The sequence below is a fragment of the Tachysurus fulvidraco genome, chromosome 7 (genome assembly GCF_022655615.1).
Source record: "Tachysurus fulvidraco isolate hzauxx_2018 chromosome 7, HZAU_PFXX_2.0, whole genome shotgun sequence".
NCBI classification, from domain to species: Eukaryota; Metazoa; Chordata; class Actinopteri; order Siluriformes; family Bagridae; genus Tachysurus; species Tachysurus fulvidraco.
Genome location: NC_062524.1, coordinates 16,514,555 through 16,539,554, shown reverse-complemented (window position 1 = coordinate 16,539,554; position 25,000 = coordinate 16,514,555). Strand labels below are relative to the sequence as shown.

The following is a 25,000-nucleotide window of genomic DNA, read 5'->3' as shown; positions in this document are numbered from 1 at the left end:
TTGAACATGACACAGAAAAATGATCGCAGTCTCACGCTGTGTCTCATGGTCAGCTGTGACCTGTGGTGCATTCTGGGTATTTTACACGATATTGTGGACTCTGACCTGCTGCAGCATATCGTGTGTAAAGACTCGTTAACATCTGAGATTGTTTGTTTATTGATGGGTTGCAATGTTTCTTGACTTCTCACACACTTTTAGAACGCTAACAGTATCATACAGGTATGCAAATAAGTGTGTGTGTGTGTACAGTGCAGCTGTGTATCAGGGTGCTAACTGTCTCTCTCTAGAGTCTCAAGAGATTTATATAAATATGGACAAATCAGGGGAGTTGGCCTTCCTGAAAACACACACACACACACACACAGTCTAATCACAAGCTGTACAGTACTGATCACGTGTTTCCTTTTCTGTCTTTTTATTTCCGTAGAGTTTGACAATGTCAGAGGTGATGAGAAGAACTGGGCCGTCTCAGACAAAGACAAGGAGGTACAAGCTCACGTTCACTTATGCTCGTGCACACACACACACACACACGTGTCATAAATGTGCTAACCTCTATGAAAACACCTGTAAAGAATGTAGTAATATCTATCTGAAACAAGATAAAACATTGGTGTGTGTGTGTGTGTGCGCGCACGTGCAGGCTCAGATTTACAACAAAGGCGTTGGCTCGAGGCGTGTCTCTAATCGCTACTACACCGAGAAGACGGTCACCTGCCATAACTGCAACAAGCTTGGCCACCTCTCCAAAAGTTGCCCCACTCCCAAGGTACTACATTTCCCACAGTACCACACTGACTAAAAAAATCTTTCCTAATTATTATTATGTTTGAAAAAAATATATATTGAGGTTAAAGCTATTTATATTTTTACCAATACACAAATGCAACAAATCTGACAAATAACATAATATAGTTAGAAAAAGAGCAGACGAAAAATAAATACATTTAAACAAACAAACAAACAATAAATCCTCTAATTTCGTGTCACAGAGAGGGGATTTTTCCCCCTTATTTTTCTTAATCGCTTTGTCTTTATCAAGTAATAAATAGCCGCGTTGATTTAAAATAGAATTTCGATCCAGACTATTTTTAAAAAGTGTAGAGAGAATTTTGTCCTCCATATAAACAAAGTGTCTTCTGATGATATGACGTGATGTTTGTTTGTGTCTTGTTTGTTTTCATATGTTTTCAAGTGTGCAAAAATTAAAGTGATAAAATGGTGTTAAAAATAGGCGCGAGTTTTAAACCTGGCATACGGGGACCTGGTGACTGATGTGACTGTGGAGGGTTTAATCATGCAGTCCAGCCTACACATAATGAAGTAAAATCCTTATTTATTACTCTGTGTGTGTGTGTGTGTGTGTGTGTGTGTGTGTGTGTGTGTGTGTGTGTGTGTGTGTGTGTGTAGAAGGCACCGTGTTGTTTGCTGTGTGGTTTTCAGGGCCATTTTTTGAAGACCTGCCCGAACCGTCACTGCTCGAACTGCGCTCTTCCAGGTCACACGTACGATGACTGTCTGGAAAGAGCGTACTGGCACAAACGCTGCCATCGTTGTGCCATGACAGGTCACTTTGCTGACGTGAGTAACACACACACACACACGCGCGCGTTATAGGATTAGATGTGACAACCGAGACAAAGGGTTATGTGCTATGTGTTCGATCCAGATTGTGATAGTCAGTTGCTTGGATGTGTGTGTCTCTCTGTGTGTGTGTGTGTGTGTGTCTGTGTGTCCTTCCCTTGGGTTTTTCCTTTCCTCATTAAGTGAGACGCTTCACAGGCCGTGAGTGTAACTCGTGTACACACACACACACACAAGTCTCCTCGTCACCTCCTGACAACAAGCCCACTGAGAGAGACTTTAGGTAGAAGAAAGATGAGTTAATGAGGGAGATTAAAGGAAGAACAAGAGTGTGATAAAGTAAACTTGTTTATAAGTTCGCCGTGCAGTCACCTGTACAGCCGTAAGGACACGGCGAGACGAAATAGACAACACAGCGATAAAAAGACGCCAGTTGCATTGTTTGAACTCCACAGACCTGAATCAGCTGAATGAACTGACATTGACTCGTTAAATCATTAAATCACTGATTGACTTTGTTGCCATTCTTCTCCCTGACTCTCTTTTATAATGCCAACAGCGTTCACTTTCACTGGGAAAGAAAGACGAATCGTGTACTTTGAATCATGTACCATGAATTGGGACCAGATCTGAATCAGAAAGTCTACATTCATCGCTCAACTCTCGGCTGATGAAATCTTGATTCCAATCGATCGGATGGTGTTGATTCATTTTAACAGCAGCTCTGAGACATAATAATAACAATAATAATAATAATAATAATAATAATAATAATAATAATAATTGATTTTAAAATGTGCTGTTGTTTAAAAGATAATTGATGAGTGAATTGTTCTCTAAGGAAATGTTTATTTCAGATTTATGGAAGGAGTCTCCAGTGTCAGTATTTTACTCATGCCTCTTTTCCACCGGAAAGAACCGGGTGCTGGTTCAGAGCTAGCACTAGTGCTGGTTCAAAGTTGGTTCCACTGGCGAACCTTCTAAGAACCGGTTTGCCTTTCCACCGGCTAGAGAGCCATCATAGCGCCGAGTGTGACGTCACTGTATACGTGTCCGTGTCCCAGCAACGTTAGCGCAGCAGCGGCAAACACAAACACAACAACAAAGGCGGATGTTGCTTTACTGTTAATGCTCATGGCTTTGTGAACCTACATTGGCATCCAAACACGCCGAAGAAAACTTTTTCGTGCAGCTCCATGTAAACTGTATAAACGGAGGTTGTAATCGATAAAGTACATAACGTTATTTTATCGTTAACACAGAACAAAATTTAGCCTTAGCATGTAGCTACCTACTATCATGTGTGCTGATAATATATCATATCGCGGTAACGTAAAAGTGTATTAAACATTAGTATACTTAAGGTACATTATCAAATGCGCTAACAGTAGCCCTGCCCACAGCTCCCGCCCCAAGCGGTTCTTAAGTCTAGACCAGCAACGTTTTGGTGCTACTTAAGAACCACTTTTCCTGGTTCGGAGCCGGTGCTTTGGCGGTCGAAACAGTAAGAACTGGTTCTAAATTAGGCTCCGAACCAGCACTCGAACTGCCTCGGTGGAAAAGGGGCATTAGTTAGTCTTCAGGACAGACGTAGATTATTGGTAACGTGACAAGCTGCAAATCTTAATAAACTCTTTTTAACTTGAAACAAGAAAAGACAGGCTGGTGAGGGAAGGAATGTTTATAGCTGCTGTACGGTAAAGTGATAACATGTAGCTTTAAATAGATAAAAATTGTTTGGGATAGTAATTATGTGAGGAAAAATAAATGTGATGTAAGAGGAATTAAACCCTTAATTAAACCTGGTCATTTACATATGAGCTCGAGTTTATGATGTCACAAAATGTCACGCTTAACAATTTGAGCCTATTACAGTCCAGTATGCAAATTACAAAAGCAATTGGAAAACTTGGTGTTTCTAGACTTTCAGTCAATTTGGGGTTCAGACACGTGGCTTCTGTAACCGTTATAGCTAGTTGGTAGCTAGTCCTCAGAGTAGCTAGTGGGAGGGAAATAACTGTGTTCCAGTCGTCATTGGGACGTAATAAACTGCCAGTGAGACTTATTTAGAGACATTTCAGTGTTTTAAATGTGCAGTGTCTTCCCATGGGCTCAGTTTGTTTTAAATCTGTTTTAAACTGCATTTCAGATCACATTTACTTTGATTTGTTTTATTTTCTTCTATAAACTGCTGTTGAAAGTTTTCATTCTCTCTCTGTCTCTCTCTCTCTCTGATCTTTCTGTCTTTTTCCCCTCTCTGTCTCTCTCTTATTTCTCTCTGTCTCTCTCTCTCTCTACCTACACATAGGCCTGTCCAGACGTCTGGAGGCAGTACCACCTCACGGTAAGTAATGCCACACACATACACATACACAGTAGGGCAGCAGACCTCTTCAGACTCTCTCACTGCACTATTAAATTATTACTTATAGCTATTTGTTGCATTTATGGGGACATGTGGTCCTCAAAAAGGACTGAAAAAAGGACTGCTCCCCCCAACTCTCTCTCTCACACACACACACACACACACACACACACACACACACACACACACACACACACACACACACACAAATATCTATAAATGCAAAGATTTATGGGGACCAGGTAAATGTCCCCACTATTTCCCAACACACACACATTTATGGGGACCAGGTGCCCACAGTGTCAAAACTCTCATTGTGTGTGCGTGCACGTGTGCGTGTGCATGCGTGTGTGTGTAGTTGTTGAGTAAAGTGGGTAATTGGCAAACTCAGGAAGCGTTTGCTCCCCAAAGATTCACAGGGCTGAAAAGGCATGTGACAGTCACACACACACTGCCAAACGTCAAGGGGCAAGCTGGAACATCTGTGAGTGCGCGCACACACACACACACACACACACACACACCAAGTGTTGGAATATAGACCTCAGTGTAAGAGAAAAGAGCAGGTTGTTTGTCAATTAAAATACGTGATAAAGCATGAAATGGGCTGCCAGGACCGCACAGCACTGAGCAGTCATTCGACCCATCACACACACACACACACACACACACACACACACACACACACACACACACACACACACACACACACACACGGTCTAATTAGGTAGCTTGTCTAATGAAAAGGCCATACGGTTAGCACTAGTGCACACAGAGACAAAGCACAAGGTGATGGAGATTCAAACAATTGACTTTTTATTGTAACGGAAAAAAAATCTCATTTTATTCAGTTTTAGTAGAAACTTATTCTGTAGCAGTAGGATAAGTAAAGTGAAACAGATTTAACAGTTTAAAAACTGTTTTCTTTCTTGTTTTTAAACATAACAGTTTTAAAACTGATTTAAATTTTTAGATTGCAATATTTTTTTTTCTGACTTCATTTACAAAACATTTGTTTGTCCTCTTATTAAATTCACAATTTTCAAATCGATTACAACTAACAGAAGTTGAAAGCAGTTTATTTCTACATTATTATTTTTTTTTTATTATTTTATTTATTTATTTATTTATTTAAGATTTTTGTTATTTCATAATTTATTTTATTTTTTCCACTATAACTGATCAAACGTATATTTTTTTATTACTTAAAGCTTAACCTTCAGGTGTCCTGCTAATTCTTGACTCATTGTGTGTGTGTGTGCGTGCATGCGTGTGTTTACGATTCCACTTGCCTCTCGGCTGTAATGATATATAATAGTCTCAGAGTCACTTTATAATAGAGTGTAATAGTGGATGATGGTTTCATATGGACCTGTTCGGTTCTGCTGGGCTGCACCCATCTGCTGGTATCCTCTGGGTCCTGCCCTGCGTGTGTGTGTGTTTGTGTTTATAAATGCAGTTAAATGGACCAACCCACAACATACGGCGTTTAAGGCCTTTAAACTATCTGAGACTTGAGGGCTCAGAGTTAAATACAGTGCAGGTACGTGTTTGTGTGTGTGTGTGTGTGTGTGTGTGTGTGTGTGTGTGTGTGTGTGTGTGTGTGTGTGTGTGTGAGAGAGAGAGAGAGACACTTTGGGGAGCTGTGGCCTGTCGCCCTGCGCTCGGCCCATTCAGGTGTGAAAAGGCATTCTGTCAGAGCAGTCCTTGCTACTGGGTCTATTTACTGTGTGTGTGTGTGTGTGTGTGTGTGTGTGTGTGTGTGTGTGTGTGTGTGTGTGTGTGTGTGTGTGGTCTGCACCTGTGTTTGCCAACAAACAACCTCCAAACTCGACTGGCTCTGCCACAGACACCCAGAAGTAAGAAAGAGTGATAGAGGGATGTTTAATATGAGAGACCTGCTGAGATCACAGCGATTATTTTATCACATAACATCAAAGTGTTTTAATAAAAATATACAGAGACGAGGTTCTGATTAACACACAGTCGTGTGTACAGTCGTCGGAAACAGTCTTTTTGACATGAACGCAAAAAAATATATTAAATAAATAAATAAAAATTTAGAAATTCACTCTGGATTATTATTATTATTTTAAAAGATTAAGATTGGTTTAAATTTTGGATTCCTATCATTTTTGTTTTTCACTTTATTTACAAACATTCTGCATAAAAAAGACACAATTTTGTTTTTGTTTGTTTGTTTGTTAGTTAGTTAGTTAGTTATATTATATCATATTATTAAATGAATAGTTTTTTTCCCCAAAATTAGAAGTCACCGGACACGGCGTCTGATCTCATGAGCGTCATCGAAAAATTGTAAAAAAAATGTAAATAAATCGTATGAAAGAGCTGTGACATAAAATATGCAAATTATAAAAATGCATTGTTTTTTTTTTATGTGTCCAGATGAAATAATTTTGGGAAATTTCAGGAAATGGAACGTTTTGTTTGAACCCTTTAATGTTTTTTTAAATTTTATTTTATTATTTTTATTTTATTTTGTTTCTTTTAACAAATATAACAACATTTCATATGAATGGCACATCACATATTTTAAGTTTTAAAGATTTTAAAAGTATAAAGAGTGTCTGTGCTTTTGGGAAAATGTTAACAATAGAAAAAAATTTTGTACTTTTGTTTATAAACAAAAATACCATTCAGCTCTAAATTGTTCAACCACTAAAAAGAGCCGTTTTTGCAGACGCTCTGCATGAAAGTGTTAATAATTAGCTTTAAAAATAAAAAAGAAAGAAAAGAAAGATAAAACAGTGTCGAAAGAAATGGAACAAAAGGAGGGAACAGACGGCAGGTTACCGGGTGAAGGACGCTGAGGTAAAGACAGGACGAGGAGACACTGGGAGAAAGTGTCTGTGTGGAGAAGTGTTAATCAGACAGCGCCATCTGTCGCCCTAAAAGGGGAACTACATCACTGCACTCTGCTCTGTTGGATGGGGGGAGCGGTGATGGAGATTCGTAAAAATTATTAGACTGTGCGCTAAAAAAAAAGCCTTCAAATCATGTACATTTTTTACCGTATTGATTTATTCATATGTAGTGAGCAGAAAAACACTGAGATTTCTTTTTCTTTAATGAATGGCTCTGAATCGAAATCAAATCAAAATCACTCATCAAGAATCTTGGAGTTAACAATTGAATTGATGTGTAATCGTGTGGAAGCCCGATGTGTGTGTGGGTTGGGGGGGTGGGTGGTGGTGGTGTCATGGTCTTATATCTTCTTGTGAACCAAACTAGAGGTCTTCTCGTAACCCGGAAGTTTTGACCTTGTGGGGACATTTGACTGGTCCCCTGAATGTCACTGGAAGGTCCTTACAAGGATAGTAAGACATTTACAGCATTTAGCAGACAATCTTATTCAGTGACTTACATTGTCTTATTTCAGTTTATACACCTGAGCAATTGAGGGTTAAGGGCCTTGCTCAGGGGCCCTGCAGTGGCAACTTGGTGGACCTGGGATTCGAACCAATGACCTTCCAATCAGTAGTCGAACACCTTAACCACTGAGCTACCACAAGACAATTGTGTGTGTGTGTATCGATTGTTGGCCAAGGGCGAGCGTCTCAGCAGGATGTCTTGTCAGAGCACTGAGCACCACTCGTAGATAAAGCTGTTCAGTCTGTTCTCTCTCTCTCACTCATTCTCACTCTGTCTCCGCCTACCCCTTCTGATTGGTTGATTATTTTTTTCTAACAGCAGCTCTCACGCTATCAGCTGAAACTCTCAGGTTTATGTTTACGCTCAGGTTCTTATGTTCTCGTTTCTATAGTAACAGCAGCTCACACCTAACCAGACGTCCATCATATATAAACGTGTCCCGTGCTGCAGCGGCTTGGTTTTTACAGAAAGGTGAAGCGGTGGTGACTCTGCGGCGGCGTTAGAGCGCCTCCTGGAGGAAGTGATGTCAACATTCCTCTAAACACCATTTGAGATTCCACATCGCACCCGAATTAATCCTTTGACATTCACCCATGCGTGGCCACCATTAAGAGTGTGTGTGTGTCATTGTGTGGCACGTGGAGGCACCCAGTGTGTTTACATGCAAATGATGTTTGTAATTAAGTTTAGCTCGCTAATTGTAGCAGACTGGAATTCTGAACACTTCCTCTGTGTGCTTAATACCTGCAGATCAACTCTGTACTGATTACACACTCCTTCATCTCTCTGTCTCTCATCCCTCTCTCTCCATCACTCTCTCACGCTCTCTCTCGCTCCCTCGTCCCTTTCTCTCTTTCTATGACGCTCTTATATTCTTCTCTCTCACTCTCTCAATGGTGGAATTTCTCAACCTGGCAACTTTCTAAACACACACACACACACACACACATACACAGCATCTTTTGGTAACATGCAAAAATTCTCCCTGTGACCTCCCACTAATCCACCGACCACACAAGGACTGTTTATTTTGGGCATGTGTGTATGTGTTTCTCTCCGTGTGTGTGTGTGTGTGTGTGTGTATACATACTGTATTTGTTCATTTTTGCAACCTTTCTGTCAGTTGTTAAGATGTGAACACGGTTGCTATGCAACAGTGAAACAGTGACACAGAGCATTAGTTAGCTAGTGACAGAGAATCCAGCTAGCTAAGAGATTATAAGTGTGTGTGTGTGTGTGTGTGTGTGTGTGTGTGTGTGTGTGTGTGTGTGTGTGTGTTACACAGCCGGTATCTGTAGTAAAAGGGCGTTAAACGATTCACTGCTTTTCGTTCCTGTCACAATGTATTAATTTTATCATATCGCTCACTGTTATGTGCATTTATGAGTCTCATCACTGCATACAAATGGGCTTTTTTTGTGTGTGTGTGTGTGTGTGTGTGTGTGTGTGTGTGTGTCCTGTGACCCGCTGACTCTCGGCCGCCGAGCACAAGCATATCAGAGACCACCCTCTGGCCTGCTAATCCGTTTAGATCGGACCGATAGAGGCACACAAAAGCGAAGTAATTAATAGGGCTACAGAGCTTTATGCATGGAGCACCGGACGTGTGTATGTGTGTGTGGGAGGGTGGGGGCTTTTTGTTCCCTCGCTCTCTTCTTCCACCTTTGAGGCCAAGCGCAGTAACAGGAGCTCAAGGTCAAGGGAAGGGGGAGGAGTGTGTGTGTGTGTGTGTGTGTGTGTGTGTTCGTCCTACAGGCCAATTTGCATGAGAGATGAACGAGAAAGTGGAGGTGTTACAGAAACCGAGCAGGAAAGTGGAAGGAACTGAAATCGTGTCCATGAAAAGCGTCTCAGCGTCTCTCAAGGACATAAATGCGAGAATATCTTTAAAAAAAGAAAATACAAAAACACACGATTTGTGAAAATGAGAGATAAAATTAAGAAACTTCGGTCCTTTAACGCACACAGCTCTTTAAAACTGGCGTTCGTGTTTTAGCTTAGCAAGTGTAGCTGTTAGATACCGAAAGCTGAAAATAAATCGTATTCTGTAGTCTGTATAAAAACTAGCCTTTATTTTTTTGTTTAGTGATTTATTTAAAGGTGCTGTTTGTAATGTTATTTGAATAAAGAAACAGTATTTTTACAAAAAAGTTACAAACGGCTTCTTTAATGGTCACTGATTCGTGAGCAAGAACATGAACCGTCTTTGGTGATGAAAGTATGAAAATTACTGTAAGTTCTAGAATAGCAGGGCCACCGTAATAACCCTACATTCTTAAATTTTCCTTCTCTCTCCCTCTCCCTAACACTGTCACTCACCCGAGAACACAGAAGGTTCTGGAGCTTCCTGGAGCTGGGGGTGAGCCCTGGTCTCTGACACGTCGTGGCTTAGAGATGCTGATGCTGGCTCAGGGGCCGAGGTGATAACGACCAGCTTCGAAACTCATCCCTCCGTCTCTCCTCTCTGTTGTAGAAGAGAAAAGAAGAGAGCGAGAGAATGCAGGGGACGAGACAGAGAACATTTAAAATACGATGGAATCACATGCGCAGTCGCTTTTACCCCAACACACACACGTGGCAGTCGACTTACTCTCTTTATCGAAGCGTATTTACGGAGGGCGGTGGAGCGTGAAACGCCTTTGGGCTTCCTGGGACCAGATGGGACACACACACACACACACACACACACACACACACACAGTAACTTTCTCTGAAGGAAGGCGGCGTTATCAGGAGCGTATTACCGAGCTTCATTGATAGGCTCGGTAATCACTCGCTCCAATCTGCTTAATGGAAAAGAAGAAATGGGAATGTGTATGAGAGAGAGGGAGAGAGAGAGAGAGACAGAGTGACAGAGAGAATTCTAAGCAATCTCTCATTCACAGGGCATCGGGGAAGTGAATAATCGGAGGCGTGTGTGTTTGGGTAATAGAATGAGGGCAGGATGAAGGTGCGACTAAACGCACACAAAGAGGATCACATAAAGATGAACAAGTCGCCCAGACTCCAGGTTCCCAGCTGACTAAATAAATAAAGAACCAGAGGCTTCACTACTTCCTGTATCCGTATATGGACTCGTGTGTGTGAATGTGTGCTATAAAATTACTGTTGGCTTTTCCTCCAGACGAGGCCGGGTCCCCCGGTGAAATCCCTTCATCCTGAGGCTCACAGATCTCCTGGGTATTGCTATAACTGCTCCAGGATGGGACACTTTGGCCATGTGAGTCTCACACACACACACACACACACACACACACACACACACACATATACATGGAAAGAATTTTCCAGATTCCCATAAATTACAGTAAACACAACAGTGCTTGCTTTATGTCCAGGATTAATGGTGTGTGTGTGTGTGTGTGTGTGTGTGTGTGTGTGTAGGAGTGCAAAGAGAGAAGGATGTTCAACGGAACGTATCCCTCACTGCCGTTCGCCTCCTCGTACGACACGGTGCATGACATCAAACGGCGAGAGCATCGGGCTCACCTCCAAGCCAAAGGTCAGTAAAGTGAAGCGGTGTGATTACTGTATCTCGTCACGTGACCTTCAGCTGTCGGAGTGATGCTCGTATAGAGTCGACTGTACAATTCTGCGTGTGTGTGTGTGTCGCAGAGCTCCGTGAGGCCGGTCTCCTAGACGAAGCAGAAGCCGCTCCGACTCCGCAGCCTCCGTGGAAGAAAGCGAAGAACACACATTTCCATCAAGTCCCTCACACACACAGCAGTGCTCACACCCCAAAGAGACGCATTGCCCACACGCCCAAACACCCACCTCGGACAACACCCAAACCCAACACACACCTGCGCTGGAACGAGGACACACCTGTCCCGAAGAACAAGAAGAAGAAGAACACGATGATGATGATGAACACACCTGGACCTATCAGCGCGTCCACGCCTCGTTTCGAGAGCAAGAAGAAGACAAAAAACAAGAAACAGAAAATAAATATCATGAACGAGGAACAGGACTTTCCACGAAGCTTCCAGAAAAGTCCTTACAACAAAGGAGAGCGCTTTCAAACTCCGCCGTATAGAGGGAGGAAAAGCTCCGGAGTGCTGTTCGGCTCGGAAAAGAGCAAGAAGAAGAAAAACAAGGAGGAGAAAAGAGCAAGAAAAGCGGCCAGGGACACTGAGAACCTGTTTTTGATCAAACAGAGGAAACGTAGTAGATAGTGTGTGTGTGTGTGTGTGTGTGAGAGAGAGAGAGAGAGAGAGAGAGAGAGAGGAAAGTTTGTGTGTGAGTGAACGAACCCTGAGTCCCTTCGATGGTTATCTTTAGACCTAGAAGAATCTACAGTACCTGTCTACAACTTGATGAAGACAAAATGAAGACAAACCTCTTGCTTGTACATAAGTTTGTAGAATTTTTCTATTTAATATCGGTTACACGGCTGTGGCTCTGCGACAGCGGTAAATAAAAGCAGTAGTGTGGTTGTGTGTGGTGTTTCGATTTTTAGCGTCACGCCGCGCGCTCGGGTATGTGGAAGAGGGCAGACGGCGCTTCCCTTCACACGTCTCATAGGAAGAAGGTTTTAAGGGAAATAAATTGACCTCATTTCAGTTGACGATTCTGTAGATTTGTGCTGAAGCTACAAGGGAGATCCGGCAGGTAGGTTTAATGCTGGTGGTTTTTATAATGGATAGAATTTGTGAACCGGTGAAATCACAAGCACGGGATTGTTCTTGTTAACTCTTACCTGTGAAGACTTCTGACGCGACGACGTTTCGGCACAAATCTGTGGCGATTTTTTGTTCATTTCTGCAGTTGTCTCGAAAACACTGTCGAACAAATCCTTAGTACGACGGGATTTTTTCTTCAATTCAATCCAGAGAATTAATCAGATTTAAGATTCCGAAGCTTGTGGCCAGAAATGTGTCCAAAGTGGGCGGAGCATCGGGGGATGAGAACGTGTTAGTCAGTTACTATAGAAAGATGAGCAATGAAACATGTCAGTATTACTGTTTTACACTCGCTCTCTCTCTCTCTCTCTCGCAGCTACCATTATGAATTCTTTGAGAAACGTCAGTGCAGTTAATCAGACTTGTGCTACGATGTTATCTTCAGTAACGTTTCTTTGTTTATTTTTGATTAGCGCTCTGCTGATAAAGAGCGCTACCGTCGATCCCCCACCACACCCCCAAAATGCTAATCGTATCCAACATCAGTAAAACACCAAACAAACCAAAGTCCCTGGTGGAGCTGTGTGTGTGGAGTGTAGAGGAAGGCTGAGCGGTGATGTTCTGTTCTCTCCCGCGGCGGTGTGAAGGAGGAGAACGTAGGAAAATAAAATCGACTCTTAAACCCGATTAGCTTTAAATCTATTGGAGTAAAATTTTATTGTAAGGGTGCTAATAGTTTTGAGAAAAGAAAACAAATAAAAAAAAAGTGTTTTCCAAAAATTCTGCAGAGAATCTTACAAAGAAAAGGTCTGAAATAAGGAAGCGTTTAAAAAAAATCGTACAGCGTCGTTGTGGGTTTTTTTTTTTTGAGGAAAATAATTTTAATTAATCGGGGTGCCAATACTTCTGAAGCTGAGTGTGGATTGAACCCACGCTCGTGCTTTTCTGTAACGTTAATGACGTGACATGATGTCGCTCGACTAGCATCAGGCGACGTCTGTCATGTTCCAGATGGTCCGAGTGCGTAAATATTGGCACCCTCGTGGAACCCGTCTTTCTTCATGGTGAATTAAACAGAAAAACTGTTTGTTTTTCTCTTCAGCTGAGTTCCTGCTAGTCACAAATCCTTTACACAGAATAATCGGCCGTGCGCTACAACGTCCACCTGGAAAATCCCTTTAAATAAAAGAACCATGATGGATATTCACATGTATGTTTATTCAAATATTCATAACTCATCCTTCCAGACAGAGAGCTCTGATTTTCTTTACAGATTGGAGCACCACTAAAAATAAGATAAGATTCCAAATAAATAAGATAAAACTCAGAAGTTAAAAGTGGGCAAAATCAGTAGCAAGGTTTTTTTAAACGGCGTTTCCGGAAGCTCGGCGTGACAGTAGTGTTAGCGAGGGGAGGAGCGCTAGGCGATTTACAAAAGCCCACGTGCAAAGCCAAGCAAACCATCTGCAAAAATAATAGTGTCTAAGGTGCAAAAAAAACAGACTGGAACAGCGAGGAGAAGATTTATAAACAGGAGAAAATGGCGTTAATTCCGTATTTTGATGCTTCAGATATTCGGGGGGGGGGGGGGGTCTTCCACCTTGGATTTTTCTCAGCAAACTGACAAAGTGTTAAGTCGTATATACGATGGAGAGAAAAAAAATCACAGTTTATCAGCTATCTTTTAACCCTTTTTACACCGTTCACCCTCCTCCGACTGTCTCTTTTATTTCTTTCCTTCCTTCTTTTTTCTCATCTCTCAGTTACTTTTGCCGCAGTTGGAGGTCCGAGGGTTCGGGTCGGCCACGTAGTCCTTCTGGAAGCGAGAGTTGGGTGTGCGCTGCCTCTTACGCTCGCCCTGCGTGGTGAAGAAGGCGTCCTCGAAACGCATGGTGGAGGCTGTAGACTGTACACACACACACACACACACACACACACACTAAATAATATAAATAATAAACACCACAGCTTTAAAGAAATAGTAAATATATTGCGTCAAAAAAGTATAAATCTTTACATGCAGGTCTTTTTTGTTTGTTTGTTTGTTTTTTTTTAACTTTGGTGAATTTTTTTTTCTTTTATTGCAGACAAATTAAATTATTGCACACTGAGGTTTGCTTTTTAATTACAAAACTACAAAGATTTATTATTATTATTATTATTATTATTATTAATGTTTAATTGTGTGATTGGAATATTCGTTAATTAATCGAGCAGGTGAAAATTGTCGTGTTTTGCAGCTGTCTTTTAAAAAATAGATTGAAGGCTTGAGTATTTTATTGCGTCATTAAAAAAAAGGAGCCAATCAGATTACAGTCTGCAAATGCACTCGATGCAACACTTGCATCTGGTAAAAGGAATGTGTTCGGGCTTAAGTTTGAAGTCTATATTCACATCTGCGTCACCTGCCATAACCCTCAGAGTCCAGCTACATGCTGAAGATCTGTTCATGACTTACCAGGCGACCTTTCACCTTTTTGGGCAGGTCCTCATCCAGGGTGTAAATGTCCTCTCTCTTAGCCAGCACCTGAGAACCGTCCTCAAACTCCACCTTAAACACACACAAAACCCAGATAAACACAAATTTTTTTTTTTTTTTTGCTGATGCATGATTCTGATTGGTCAGATGGTGTGCGTGTGTGTGTATACCTGATACATGTATGTAGTGTTAGAGCCCAAGTATTTAGCCCCATAAAAAAGCCCATCGGGCCATTTGACCTGCACGACCTCGCCAACCTCTGGAGGCCCAAGCTGAACACAGTCTCTGCTCTGTGTGGATACGGATACATATTAAATGATTACAAACACTATCCATGCACACACATGTGCACACACACTCACCACGATATCTTCAGGGAAGGTGTCGTTGCTGAACGAGCCGTCGTCGAACATGACCTCGTAGAACATCTGTGCCGTGACGCTGGCGATGCGGCAGCTGTAGTAGCGCAGGTTCTTGTGCTTGGCGATCACAGTCTGGCCCTGAGCCAGCTCTGTTCGGCTTACCTTCGACTTCTGGAAGTAAAATAAAATGCGTACGGATCTGTTTTATGTAGTGGAGGAGCAGAGGAGAAATATCCTGTGCGGGATTTATCTCATATGGCTCTGTTTAATAAATGTGAGCTCGCCCCGCTGAACGGTGGAGGTGTATTAGGGGCGGGGCTTTACCAATGGGGGAGGGGTGTGTGTGTGAATGAAGTACTCACAGTGTTGGAGCTCCGTGACTGGTGCCTGTGGCAGATGATGAACACCACGTAAGGCCAGTCGTCAGGCTCCATGGTGACGCCGGCGGCGTGAGCGCACGTGACGTGGAAGGAGGTGGGACAGCGGCCGCAGGAGCACTGGATACACGCGCCCGATATCTTCTTCATCCGTTTATGGCAATATATACATTTCTACAGACAAATTAGGACATAAGAGACAGTTCAATCACAACTATACATTATATATTGATAATAACACCACAAAAAGGTGTGTTTCACCTTTTATGGAGTTTTGTGGGTGTCGCTACATGCGAATGAGCCGTCAGGGACTTATTTCATAATGTAACTTGAATACAGTATGTGGGGACACAGACTTGTGTGCTAGGCTGAAGACGTATTAGCCGTTTCCTAAATTTAATACATAGTGAAATAAAAAGTTCTCCAAGTTTGTGTGGGTGTGTGTACCAGTTTGTATCTCTGTGCAGGGACAGCGCTGAGTTCGATGGGGCTCCTTTTCACTATATCAATGAATTTGGCCTCAGGAAGACCCACAGCACACATCACATGAGCCCACCTGAACATATCACACACCAACACCTACATTACGCACAATCCGTTACACGTGGCATGGGTAAGGGCAGAAAGTGACGGTTTGGTGAAGCCGCCGAGAGCCGTATTGAGTAAAATTGTGTGTGTGTGTGTGAGCGCTCTCACCTGCTGTCTGTCGTTGGTTTTAACGCACCACCCCTCAGATTACATAAACAACATTCCTGTCCCACACAAACACACTGGATTATTGCAAACGATTTATCACTAATCCCGTTCTAGTCTACTAAAACTGTTCAGGCGATCACATACAGCAGTGAGATCTCCACAGGAACAGCGGTCACACGTCCACTCCCGGGTTATGTCCTGAGCGGCGACGCCGTAGCAACCTGAACAGTAGAAAGGAAAAGAGATGAACGTAATCAAACGAATGTCCTGCACGTACGGTAGAGTTTGCGTGTTGGGTTACGTACTGGCGTGAACCTGAACGCAGCAGTGTGTACAGGCCACGAGAGGACTAGATCCATCTTCTTCCAGGAGCGTGTTAGGCGGACACGAGCCCTCGCGGTACGCAAAGCATATTTCAGGAATCAGAGGTCGCGACCTCGCCGTGGCCTCCCCGAGCGCCAGCGTGACCTCAGGTCTGCTTTCGTCTTTTATCTCTTCGGGCTGCTGAGAAACCTTCACGTCATCGTAAACCTTTATATCGGTAAAACGTACAACAGCTGTTCTATATCTGATCTGTATTCACTGTAGTAAATTGTGCTGCACCCTGGGGTGCCTGGACCCCATCTCTCGCTGCCAAACGACTGATTTTGGTTTGCTCGTGTCAGCATCCAGCACACCTCGCTGTGATATTAACAGAACAGAATAGTTCTTGATGGGTTACCTGGTAGTAAGGCATGAACAGCGTGCACACAGCGCAGTGCGGCACCATCTTGGCTACTGTGCTGTTGTACTCTCTCTCCGACGGGAAGTGAGACTTCCTGCTGTGCCAGAGATGGACCAGGGGTCTCGCCCAGGCGTCAGCCTCCTGCAGTTCTTCCTCGGCGCTGCACTCCTCCATGTGTTCTGATACACAAACGCGAGACGGTATAAAACAACGATGGCTTAAATTTAAAAAGCTGTGTAGTATTTCCGGGTGTTGACTAACTAGCTAGCTCACGTAGGTGGCACATAAGTGGTGCATTTGTTAATTTATGCCACACCAATATCTCGATTCTAATTGGTCAGAAGAGGTTTATCGACTTTATATATTCGCTCCCTTTGTCGTAATCTGTTACTGTTTCTATGGTGACAACATGCACAATAAAAACAAGTGTAATTTAAAATCTTACCATCGTCACTGTTGGCTTGCTGCTTCACGGCGCTTGGAACCGCCCTCGCTGTTGGTTTCCTTAACGGGTGGCGCCAACTTTTGGCCGTCTTTCTCTTTACCGTGGGCATGGTGTACTGCAAGAGGAGTTGGAAAATTATCAGACTATTAATACATCGTGGTTTGCGTGGAGGTTAGAGTCTGAGTACTCACGGTGCGGATTTCTCCCGGCTCGATGCCTGAATCTCCGTACTCCGACTCGCTCAGGGAGTTCTCCTCGCTGGACTCGCTGCTGCTGTCTGACCTCCGAGGCCTGTCTGGAGAACCAAGATGATGAACCACGCTCGGTTCCAGATCAGTAAATGTCAGGCTCTTTTCTGGAAAGTCTGAAGGATCAGGGCACTTCACCTGCTGGCACAGAGGCTCCGCCCACATGGCGTAAGGCACTAGCTCGGACACTTCGGGATTTTGGTAGCTTATGTTCTTCCAGATGGTGGAGGATTCCTCAAAGAGGTTTGGTAGCGTAGAAGACGTGAATTCGGCTTCGTCGAGAGGAGACGAGGGCTTGTTCGGTGGGTTCTGGTCATAAGACGTGGATGGAGACTCACTGGAAAGCGTGTTAGCGTCAGCTGATATCAGAGAATCCTTCACAGAACTACATCCAAACAGTTCAGTACTGATTATGGGTTGATGCAAGATATCGGAAAGCAGATTAATGTCAGATCCGTCAGCGTTTCCATCTTTCTTTTTGATTCGGCTGATGTCTTCTCGGAATGGATTTAAGCACCGATCTGGACACTGTGCTTTCTGAGGTGAGGTGGATTTTTCCACTTCGTTAGGATTCAGTAGTGTGTTGTTATCGCTGGACTGGACGGCGAGAGTCAGGAAGGGCATTTCAGATGACAGATTTGGAGATTTTCTTCCCTCGAGATCCTCTGTGACCTCCGGTGTGAGTAACGGCATGTCAGACGAGGGAGCTCCTGAATGTTCGGGGAGTTCACACGATTCAGTAGTGACTTCTGTACTCGAGGGATCTCCAGCAGAAGGGTTTTCCTCATGAACAGCACCTTTATAGGGAAGTTGATTTTTAGACGGTGATTTGCTGCTGGAGGATTTGGCAACGCAGGAACGTTCGGAAGTTTGCTCAGAGTCCGGCGTGTCATCTACATCAGAACCAGGAGCTTGGTCAGCTGAGGTGAGAGGCTCACTTCTTCCTAAGGCTTCTTGTGCTTCAGGGGGCGGCGCTTGAGGTGGGAATCTTTTAGATGACTGGACCAATAAATTGCTCTTGACTCGTGTGACCTTGACAAAACAAACCTGTTGGCACAGACTAGCAGGTCCTGCAAGACCAACACAAAGGGGGGGGGGGGGGGAATAAGACAGTATATAGTTATAGTTATAAGACAAACTGTACTGAAATAAAATAAAAACAATAGCAATGCTCTATAACACAATATAAAGCGTGTTAGAGGACCGCGTGTATAACCTGAGAGGCGCAATGCATTGTGTGCTTTTTGTTCTTCCTCCTCTTTCGCTTCGTCTCCCTGTTCACTTATCCTCGTGACGACCTGCTGCGGCTGCTGCACGGTTTTCAGCCGTTTGGAGCGTGTGCAAGGATAGCTCGCTCTGCCGATGACAGACAAATGATTAAAATCGCACCGTTTATTTTGATAATCAGCTAATTCATAACAAGGGCAGATTAAACACAAACTGTCATTCGTACCGTTTGTTGGTTTTGGCTCTGCGGCGTCTCTGGAGCCACGTCTGGAGCTCAGGCGTGGAGCTGGGCGTGGCCAGAGTGTGGTCTAGCGAGCAGGAGTCTTTGCCCTGCGTCCACGCCTGATAACGATCTGGTTGGAAACGTCTCACGAAGGGGTCCATGGAGATCTTCACCATGTCTTTACTGCATGTGCACTGTGGAGAAGAAACTCGGAAATGCAAGTAGCTCTACGTATCTCTGTCTTTGTTCTATGTAGCACTATGGTCCTGGAGTCATTTCACTACGTACTGCGTCGATATATATGGTTGAAATGACAATAAATGCTTCTTGACTTGACTAAAGCGGGCAAAGGAGAGTGTCCGCTGAGAAAATTTGGCTGGTGAGATTGTTTATAAAGTAACCGTTAAGAGGAACCAACTCAGAGTGCATTATATCTGACCCATAGAGAACAACGGACGTACCTGAGTGGCGAGTTTGCCGTAGTCAATCCAGCGCAGACTGGCGAAGTTGGTGGACTCGGCGCAGTTGAAGCCGTGGTTGAAGCCGGCGTGGTAGCCGTACGGAAACGTGATCATGAACTCTCCAGCCTCTTGTGTTATCTGACACACACACAAACCAGTGTTAGGTAAAAGTTTTAGGGTAAACAGATCAGTTAGCACACATTCACACATAAATCAACTTCGTCGGTCTGTACCTTATCGAACGGGATGCTGTATTTCTTCAGCACCGAAGGCGATATGAGGGTCATCTTGTGTCTGAGAAAAGCTTCACAACTCTTAATGCTGTTAGGGAAAAAACCTTCAAAAAAATAATAAATAAATAAGATGCACAACCATAAACCTTCATGAGATCATGTGTCCTGAGATATTACCAGATTTCACCACCAGAGGTCACTGTCCTAACAATACTGTAACTGTCATTAAAGTACTCTGACACGTCTGTAATTATCGTGGTTACGGTTACGGTGAGATGTTTGGTGTGTACCTGTGGCTAATCGCTCCAGACGCTTCCCATGTTCCGGAGGAATGGCGTACCTGAAAGATTGCGAATAAATCTGTTTCAAATCCGATCACACAAAACATAAATCTGCTCTAACATGCTAACGCAATCAACTAGACTCCGATCCTCGATTTAAATACGTCAGATTCGTGAGCATGCAGCATGAGAGCAGACAGCACACGTTACACGTTGTCTCTCACCAGGACTTGGGTTCTCCGAAATGAAGGTAGTTGATGCTGTAGAGGTCCATGTCCTCCGTGTGCCAGGAGAAGCTCGTCTTCCACATGCCAAAGTACAGGTAGGGGGTGTTCACGCCTTGGATGGAGACGCCGCAGTCCTCTTCGATCACGTCCAGGATGGAGTTCAGGTGCCCGATATTCCACTCCTCCACATCCTAACATCACACACACGAAATGTGATCGTGAGCTCTTTCTGTCTGTAAAGGCAGACTAATGAATCATTAGTCAATTAATATGGAAACTACTAGTGCTTTATTTCCATGAACAGATCCATACAGCATATAAATATCACTGAAGCTAAGTCACAAGCAACCGATTATCAGCGCGCTAAACATCTGGAAACATCTGGATTTTTAACGTTGCTGTTCACAGCCCGACCTCGTCGTACAGCGTCCCGCTCACATCCGCGCCGTATATGGGCGGCACGAACGTCAGGTTCTTCCAGTACTTCCTCTCCAGGTCCTCGTAATTCAGGTACCGAGGTGTGCAATACCTGCCCAAAACAATGGAAAATAAAACACCAACCTCATGAGTTTGCTTAACGCTTAACAAGAAATTATTACACACAGAAAGGTTATACACCCTGGATTGAAATTCGATTGGTCAGGGGAAAAAAAACACTCCTGAAAATTTGTAAAATGTATGCTTAAACGTAAAAGGAAATACTATATAACGTGGTGGCATTATTAATGGGTTTACGTTTTTGTGCGAGTTTATGACTGGTTTGTTTGTCTCACTTGTCGCTATTCGCCAGCCTGCGGAACTCCTGCACACTAAGCGGCTTCTTCTGGATGTTGTACTGAGTGAAGAGCCCTGATTGGCCAGCGACCATCTGTTGAATGGGTGCCTGGATAACGAGGTCATCGATGTCATCGTAGGTGCGTCTTGGCTTCCAGCCCTTCGGCGGAATCACCTGCGAGAACACAGATCAACGATCCTGTCCAGTGAAATACGGTGGAACGTAAAAGCAAGAAGAATAAAAGATCATTTTAAAAGAAGACGGAAAAAGAACTCGACCGAGTGCTAAGATTTAACAACCACGTGAATGCAAAGGACAGAACAGAATAGCACTTGATACAGCACGCTGCACTTATACGGCTTGTGACGTACCTTCGCCAGACCGGCACGGTGCGCTCCCTGAGACTCCATGTACACCAGATACTTATTAAAATCACGAAACTCCTCTATAGTGGGGTGAAAAGTCATAATCTTGCATGCAGGGTTTGCAGAGGCGCTCGCCCCGACACCCGCCATGATGGCCTGCCTTTCCTTCCTGCTCTCGAGAAACGACAACGAAAACACACACGAATAAAAAGAGGACAAATTAAACAGAGAAACAGAGTTTATAAACTGAGAAACGATGATGATTCAGTGAATCACGTGACTTCTTAAACAGTCTGTAAATATTGTTAGGGTTAAATCAGTGCATCATCATCATCATAATAATAATAATAATAATAATAAACTCGACGTAATTATAATAAAAGCTTACAATAAAAAATGCATTATTTTTTTTAATTAAGGATGATTTTAGGCTCGTTTAAAAAAAGTGTAGAAAGCAAAATTAATTAACTAAATAAATTATCAGATCTGTTCATTATCCGTGCAAATGTCAGGACACGTGCATTTTATTTATTTATTGTGCATTTTAGGCCCGTTTTGACAGTTAGCCAGGTGCTAAAACACCAAACAAAACAAAATTTAACCGTAAATGCCTTATTTATCTATATAAAAGATAAATATATCCATAAAACGTTTTAAAAATAAAAAAACAGCTTAATCTTGAGATGTGCTAGTGTAATAAGTCAGCTTGTTTATGTACAGGTGATAGCCGAGGCTAGCTAGCGTTAGCTTTTTAGCTATCATTGTAGCACGGAGCTAGGATTTATCCGATACACAAACACCTTGACGTGCAGGTACAAAGTTCAACGTGCATTTTCAGAAGCGTTTTTTTAAGTTACGACGACTTTCGTGCAAAATTTTACCTCAGTGTTTGAGGAAATAGCACGCGTTGTTGACACTAAAAGAGCCCTTTAAATAGCCTCAGCTGTGCGTCTGGTGCAAGAGCCGCACTCACAATCCAGTCGTGCTCCCTACCCCTAAGCACTACCTCTCCTGTCGTAAAAACGGCGCACAACACTCAAAGTAGTGCACTTCGTCTATGAAAAGGGAAGATTTGGAATTCGATCCGCAAAGTATCGCGAGATTTCGTTTCTTCTTCTATGTATGTTTGTTACACTGAGCTCTTAATGCACGTTGCTGCCTGTTGTGTTAAATAGCATAAATTTATGGTAATAAAATAAAGTTTTATTCATTTATTTTTTTCACATAATAATTCTAAAATGTCACCCTAACCGGTTTTCTTTTGTTTTTTTAATAGCGCTTGAACTCTTATATGTTGTGAAAAATGTAATCTAGCTGGTAAAGGGTGTGTCGCGGTGTCTAACGAGTCATGAGTCATGACTCAGGCATCGCTTTGTGAAAGCGATGTAACGAAAGGTAGAAAGTACCTCTTAACGAATGTCCTGACAGGAATACGTCGGAAAATAGAGAAATAGAAATATTGAGAACAAAAACAAACATTTACCGGGGTGTAAAGATTGTCGTTTGTTAACGAGTTCTTCGAATCGGCTCTTTTCAGCTGAACCTTTGGAGCCGACTATTATAATGTAATGATATTTTGCTTAAAAGTTTCATGAAACAATTTCAGACGTAAGAAGAGCAATCAGAGGTGAAAAAATGGCAGACTGCCCGATTTGGAAGTAAAAAAAAAAAAAGGGAAGAGGAGTCGGCTCCACCAAAAAGAGCCAATTCACTAAAAGGTGGCTAAATTCACATCTCTAATGAGGTGCAGCAGTAAATCTGTAACTGAACTACTGAAATACTGATCAATACTGAACGAGAATGTCAGAATCATTAATGAATAAAGAAAACATTTTATATTCACGATACTTTCACCGGGATGATGTGATGTGTCATTCACAAACGAGTCGGATCGTTGATAAGGCTTTTTTTTTGGATGGACCTTAAGACTCAAGTCTCAAATAAGCTCATCAAAGTAATTGTATATGATTTTACATCACCGCAAAGTAAAGCTGTAAAGGTAGAGAAATATGACTGGAAACATTTCCACCATACACTCGTATGTTTAAATAACAAAATTGAAGCTCATATATTCGAGTCGACTCTTTTAGGTTAACCTGAAGAGTGAGTCGACTCATGTAATCTGAAGAGTCGAGCATTTTCCTATTTAGAAATCATCATTAACCTAATGGGTGTTTAATTAACATGCAAAATGATGTAAATTGTACAGTAAAATGGACGTTAATGACCATAATGTATAAATAAATGTGTCTATGAAACCTGGTGCATGAACTGAAATAAGACCGAAATAAAACTAAATAAAAAAAAACAGTGACTAGAATGAAAATGAAAACTAAAAAAAAAGTAGACTTTACTATTGTTAGCTTAATATTGTTTACATACTCAGTCTGTGTGTGTGTGATTGGGAGTGAAAATGTGTATGTGTGTGTGTGTGTGTGTGTGTGTGTGTGTGTGTGTGTGTGAGAGAGAGAGAGAGAGAGAGAGAGAGAGAGAGAGAGAGAGAGAGATAAAGAAGAGAGTGAGAGAAAGAGAGAGATAAATAAGAGAGAGAGAGTCAGAGAGAGAGAGAGAGAGAGAGAGAGAGAGAGAGAGAGAGAGAGAGAGGAGATTTAACGGTTCTTCTCCATCTTTCCTCGTGCATTATGCGCGTGGCTTCCATTTAAAATACCACGCGCTGTTTTTGTGAATTTAAAAAAGGGGTTTTAAGGCATTATTATTTTAAAATCTACATTAAACTTCATGTATACGGATAATTCTGTGCCCCGAGGTGTCAAATATATACAGATATATATATCTTTCAGGTAAGTATTTCAAAATATTTCATATTTCTTTGCACCGTCGTCAGTAAATGATCAATTAGCTACATGATTAATTAGCTAATTCAGCTAATATCAGTAGTAATTGTAGTAAACGTGTTGTTAATTTGACACTAATTCAACACTATCAGGGTTAATATACTGTAGGGCTTATATATAAAATTCATTGTTATAGATGATCATTTAAGACCATGACATTATAGACATTGATATAATCTTATATAATGTGGGATGTGTTTCTGTGCCATTTTATCACTGCATCTGTTTCTGTATGTATACTTATAATATACAATAAGTGTTAATGATTATTAATAATACATCTCTACAATGATCCACAGTGTTCAGTTAGCATTATGTGCTGGTTCATAGTTATAGGTGTCAGATGTTTAAGACATGATCTGGAGTTGCATATGGAACCAAAATCCAAGACTTAAATCAGTAAATTTGTTCATAGTTATTATACAGGTATTGAAAATGGCTTAAAGCAGGTTGTTATAAACAACACACACTGTCTTGTACACACAGAAGGATGAGTGTATAAGGATCGGCCTCGAGTGCCAGAGCGACATGTCTAAGCCGTGCAAATCCAGATCAATTTGCAGACCAGGTCAATTTAAGGTCAGTCGTATACGTTTAATATAACAGACTGTACTCAGAAAGTGATGAAATGAACAACATCGCATACTAGGGCTGGGCGATATGGCTGAAAACTGTATCACGATATCACTGTTTCATATCGGTTGATATCGATAATTATCGATATTTTTTATGACCAATTTAAAATAAGGACCAGAAAAATATATTACATTTAAACATTTTTATTTTAAATTTAACCTTCCTCTGATCATAATCCCCTCAGTTATTAAGACAGAAATGTCAACAACCAGGAAAACTCAAATAATTAAAATGTAAACATAAGTCTAAAGTCACAATAAACACTTAACAATTATCTCTTAACATTTAAGGTGCGAAATGAAAGAAAATGTAAGAAATGCTTAATAAAGTGTAATAAAATAGTGCAACGTGTTAAATATAAAAATAGAGAAACCTGAGAATTTAGTGCAAGATTAGTGCTAGGAAGTTCACTAGCTGTT

The 25,000-nt window shown here is 42.2% G+C and overlaps 3 protein-coding genes and 1 long non-coding RNA gene across 19 annotated transcripts in view; 2 read left to right on the top strand and 2 right to left on the bottom strand.

The window, feature by feature from the left end:
• Positions 1 to 23,570, top strand: part of zcchc7 (zinc finger, CCHC domain containing 7) — a 47,215-nt gene extending 23,645 nt beyond the window's left edge. For 3 of the 4 annotated variants that reach the window (XM_047816712.1, XM_027134926.2, XM_047816711.1), the window contains exons 3-9: positions 431 to 489; positions 647 to 772; positions 1,414 to 1,584; positions 3,896 to 3,931; positions 10,470 to 10,565; positions 10,730 to 10,847; positions 10,961 to 11,784. In XM_047816712.1, coding sequence (XP_047672668.1) covers positions 431 to 489; positions 647 to 772; positions 1,414 to 1,584; positions 3,896 to 3,931; positions 10,470 to 10,565; positions 10,730 to 10,847; positions 10,961 to 11,520 — 1,166 coding nt within the window. In that variant the 3' untranslated portion in view covers positions 11,521 to 11,784. Of the gene's footprint in view, positions 1 to 430; positions 490 to 646; positions 773 to 1,413; positions 1,585 to 3,895; positions 3,932 to 10,469; positions 10,566 to 10,729; positions 10,848 to 10,960; positions 11,785 to 23,551 lie in introns of those variants that run through there. The other variant, XR_007143607.1, reaches the window with a different exon arrangement.
• LOC125145265 lies at positions 8,769 to 10,056 on the bottom strand. Its single transcript, XR_007143608.1, has 2 exons — positions 9,936 to 10,056; positions 8,769 to 9,809 (listed from the first exon to the last, which is right to left on the bottom strand). It is a non-coding gene; the product is annotated as an uncharacterized LOC125145265 (long non-coding RNA).
• kdm4c (lysine (K)-specific demethylase 4C) lies at positions 13,167 to 22,696 on the bottom strand. 10 transcript variants are annotated; one of them, XM_047816708.1, is made up of 22 exons: positions 22,574 to 22,696; positions 21,097 to 21,259; positions 20,724 to 20,899; positions 20,365 to 20,479; positions 19,948 to 20,141; positions 19,733 to 19,782; positions 19,443 to 19,546; positions 19,210 to 19,347; positions 18,752 to 18,942; positions 18,515 to 18,654; positions 17,242 to 18,368; positions 17,051 to 17,165; positions 16,603 to 16,784; positions 16,187 to 16,394; positions 16,026 to 16,102; positions 15,882 to 15,937; positions 15,633 to 15,741; positions 15,171 to 15,359; positions 14,809 to 14,979; positions 14,617 to 14,736; positions 14,426 to 14,518; positions 13,167 to 13,906 (listed from the first exon to the last, which is right to left on the bottom strand). In XM_047816708.1, exons 2-22 carry the CDS (start codon positions 21,238 to 21,240, stop codon positions 13,727 to 13,729), a joined length of 3,879 nt encoding a protein of 1,292 aa, XP_047672664.1. In that variant the 5' UTR covers positions 21,241 to 21,259; positions 22,574 to 22,696; the 3' UTR covers positions 13,167 to 13,726. The 10 variants fall into 10 exon arrangements, with proteins under 10 accessions (XP_047672664.1, XP_047672663.1, XP_047672665.1 ...); XM_047816707.1 differs by lacking the exon at positions 22,574 to 22,696 and adding an exon at positions 21,972 to 22,127; XM_047816709.1 differs by lacking the exon at positions 22,574 to 22,696 and having other exon boundaries at positions 13,167 to 13,904.
• Positions 23,571 to 23,646: 76 nt separating the features above from the next.
• LOC113635465 (FERM and PDZ domain-containing protein 1) overlaps positions 23,647 to 25,000 on the top strand; it is a 22,159-nt gene continuing 20,805 nt past the window's right edge. For 3 of the 4 annotated variants that reach the window (XM_047816702.1, XM_027134916.2, XM_027134917.2), the window contains exons 1-2: positions 23,647 to 23,891; positions 24,432 to 24,524. The gene's annotated coding sequence lies outside the window, so the exon portion shown is untranslated. The remainder of the gene's footprint in view (positions 23,892 to 24,431; positions 24,525 to 25,000) is intronic. The other variant, XM_047816701.1, reaches the window with a different exon arrangement.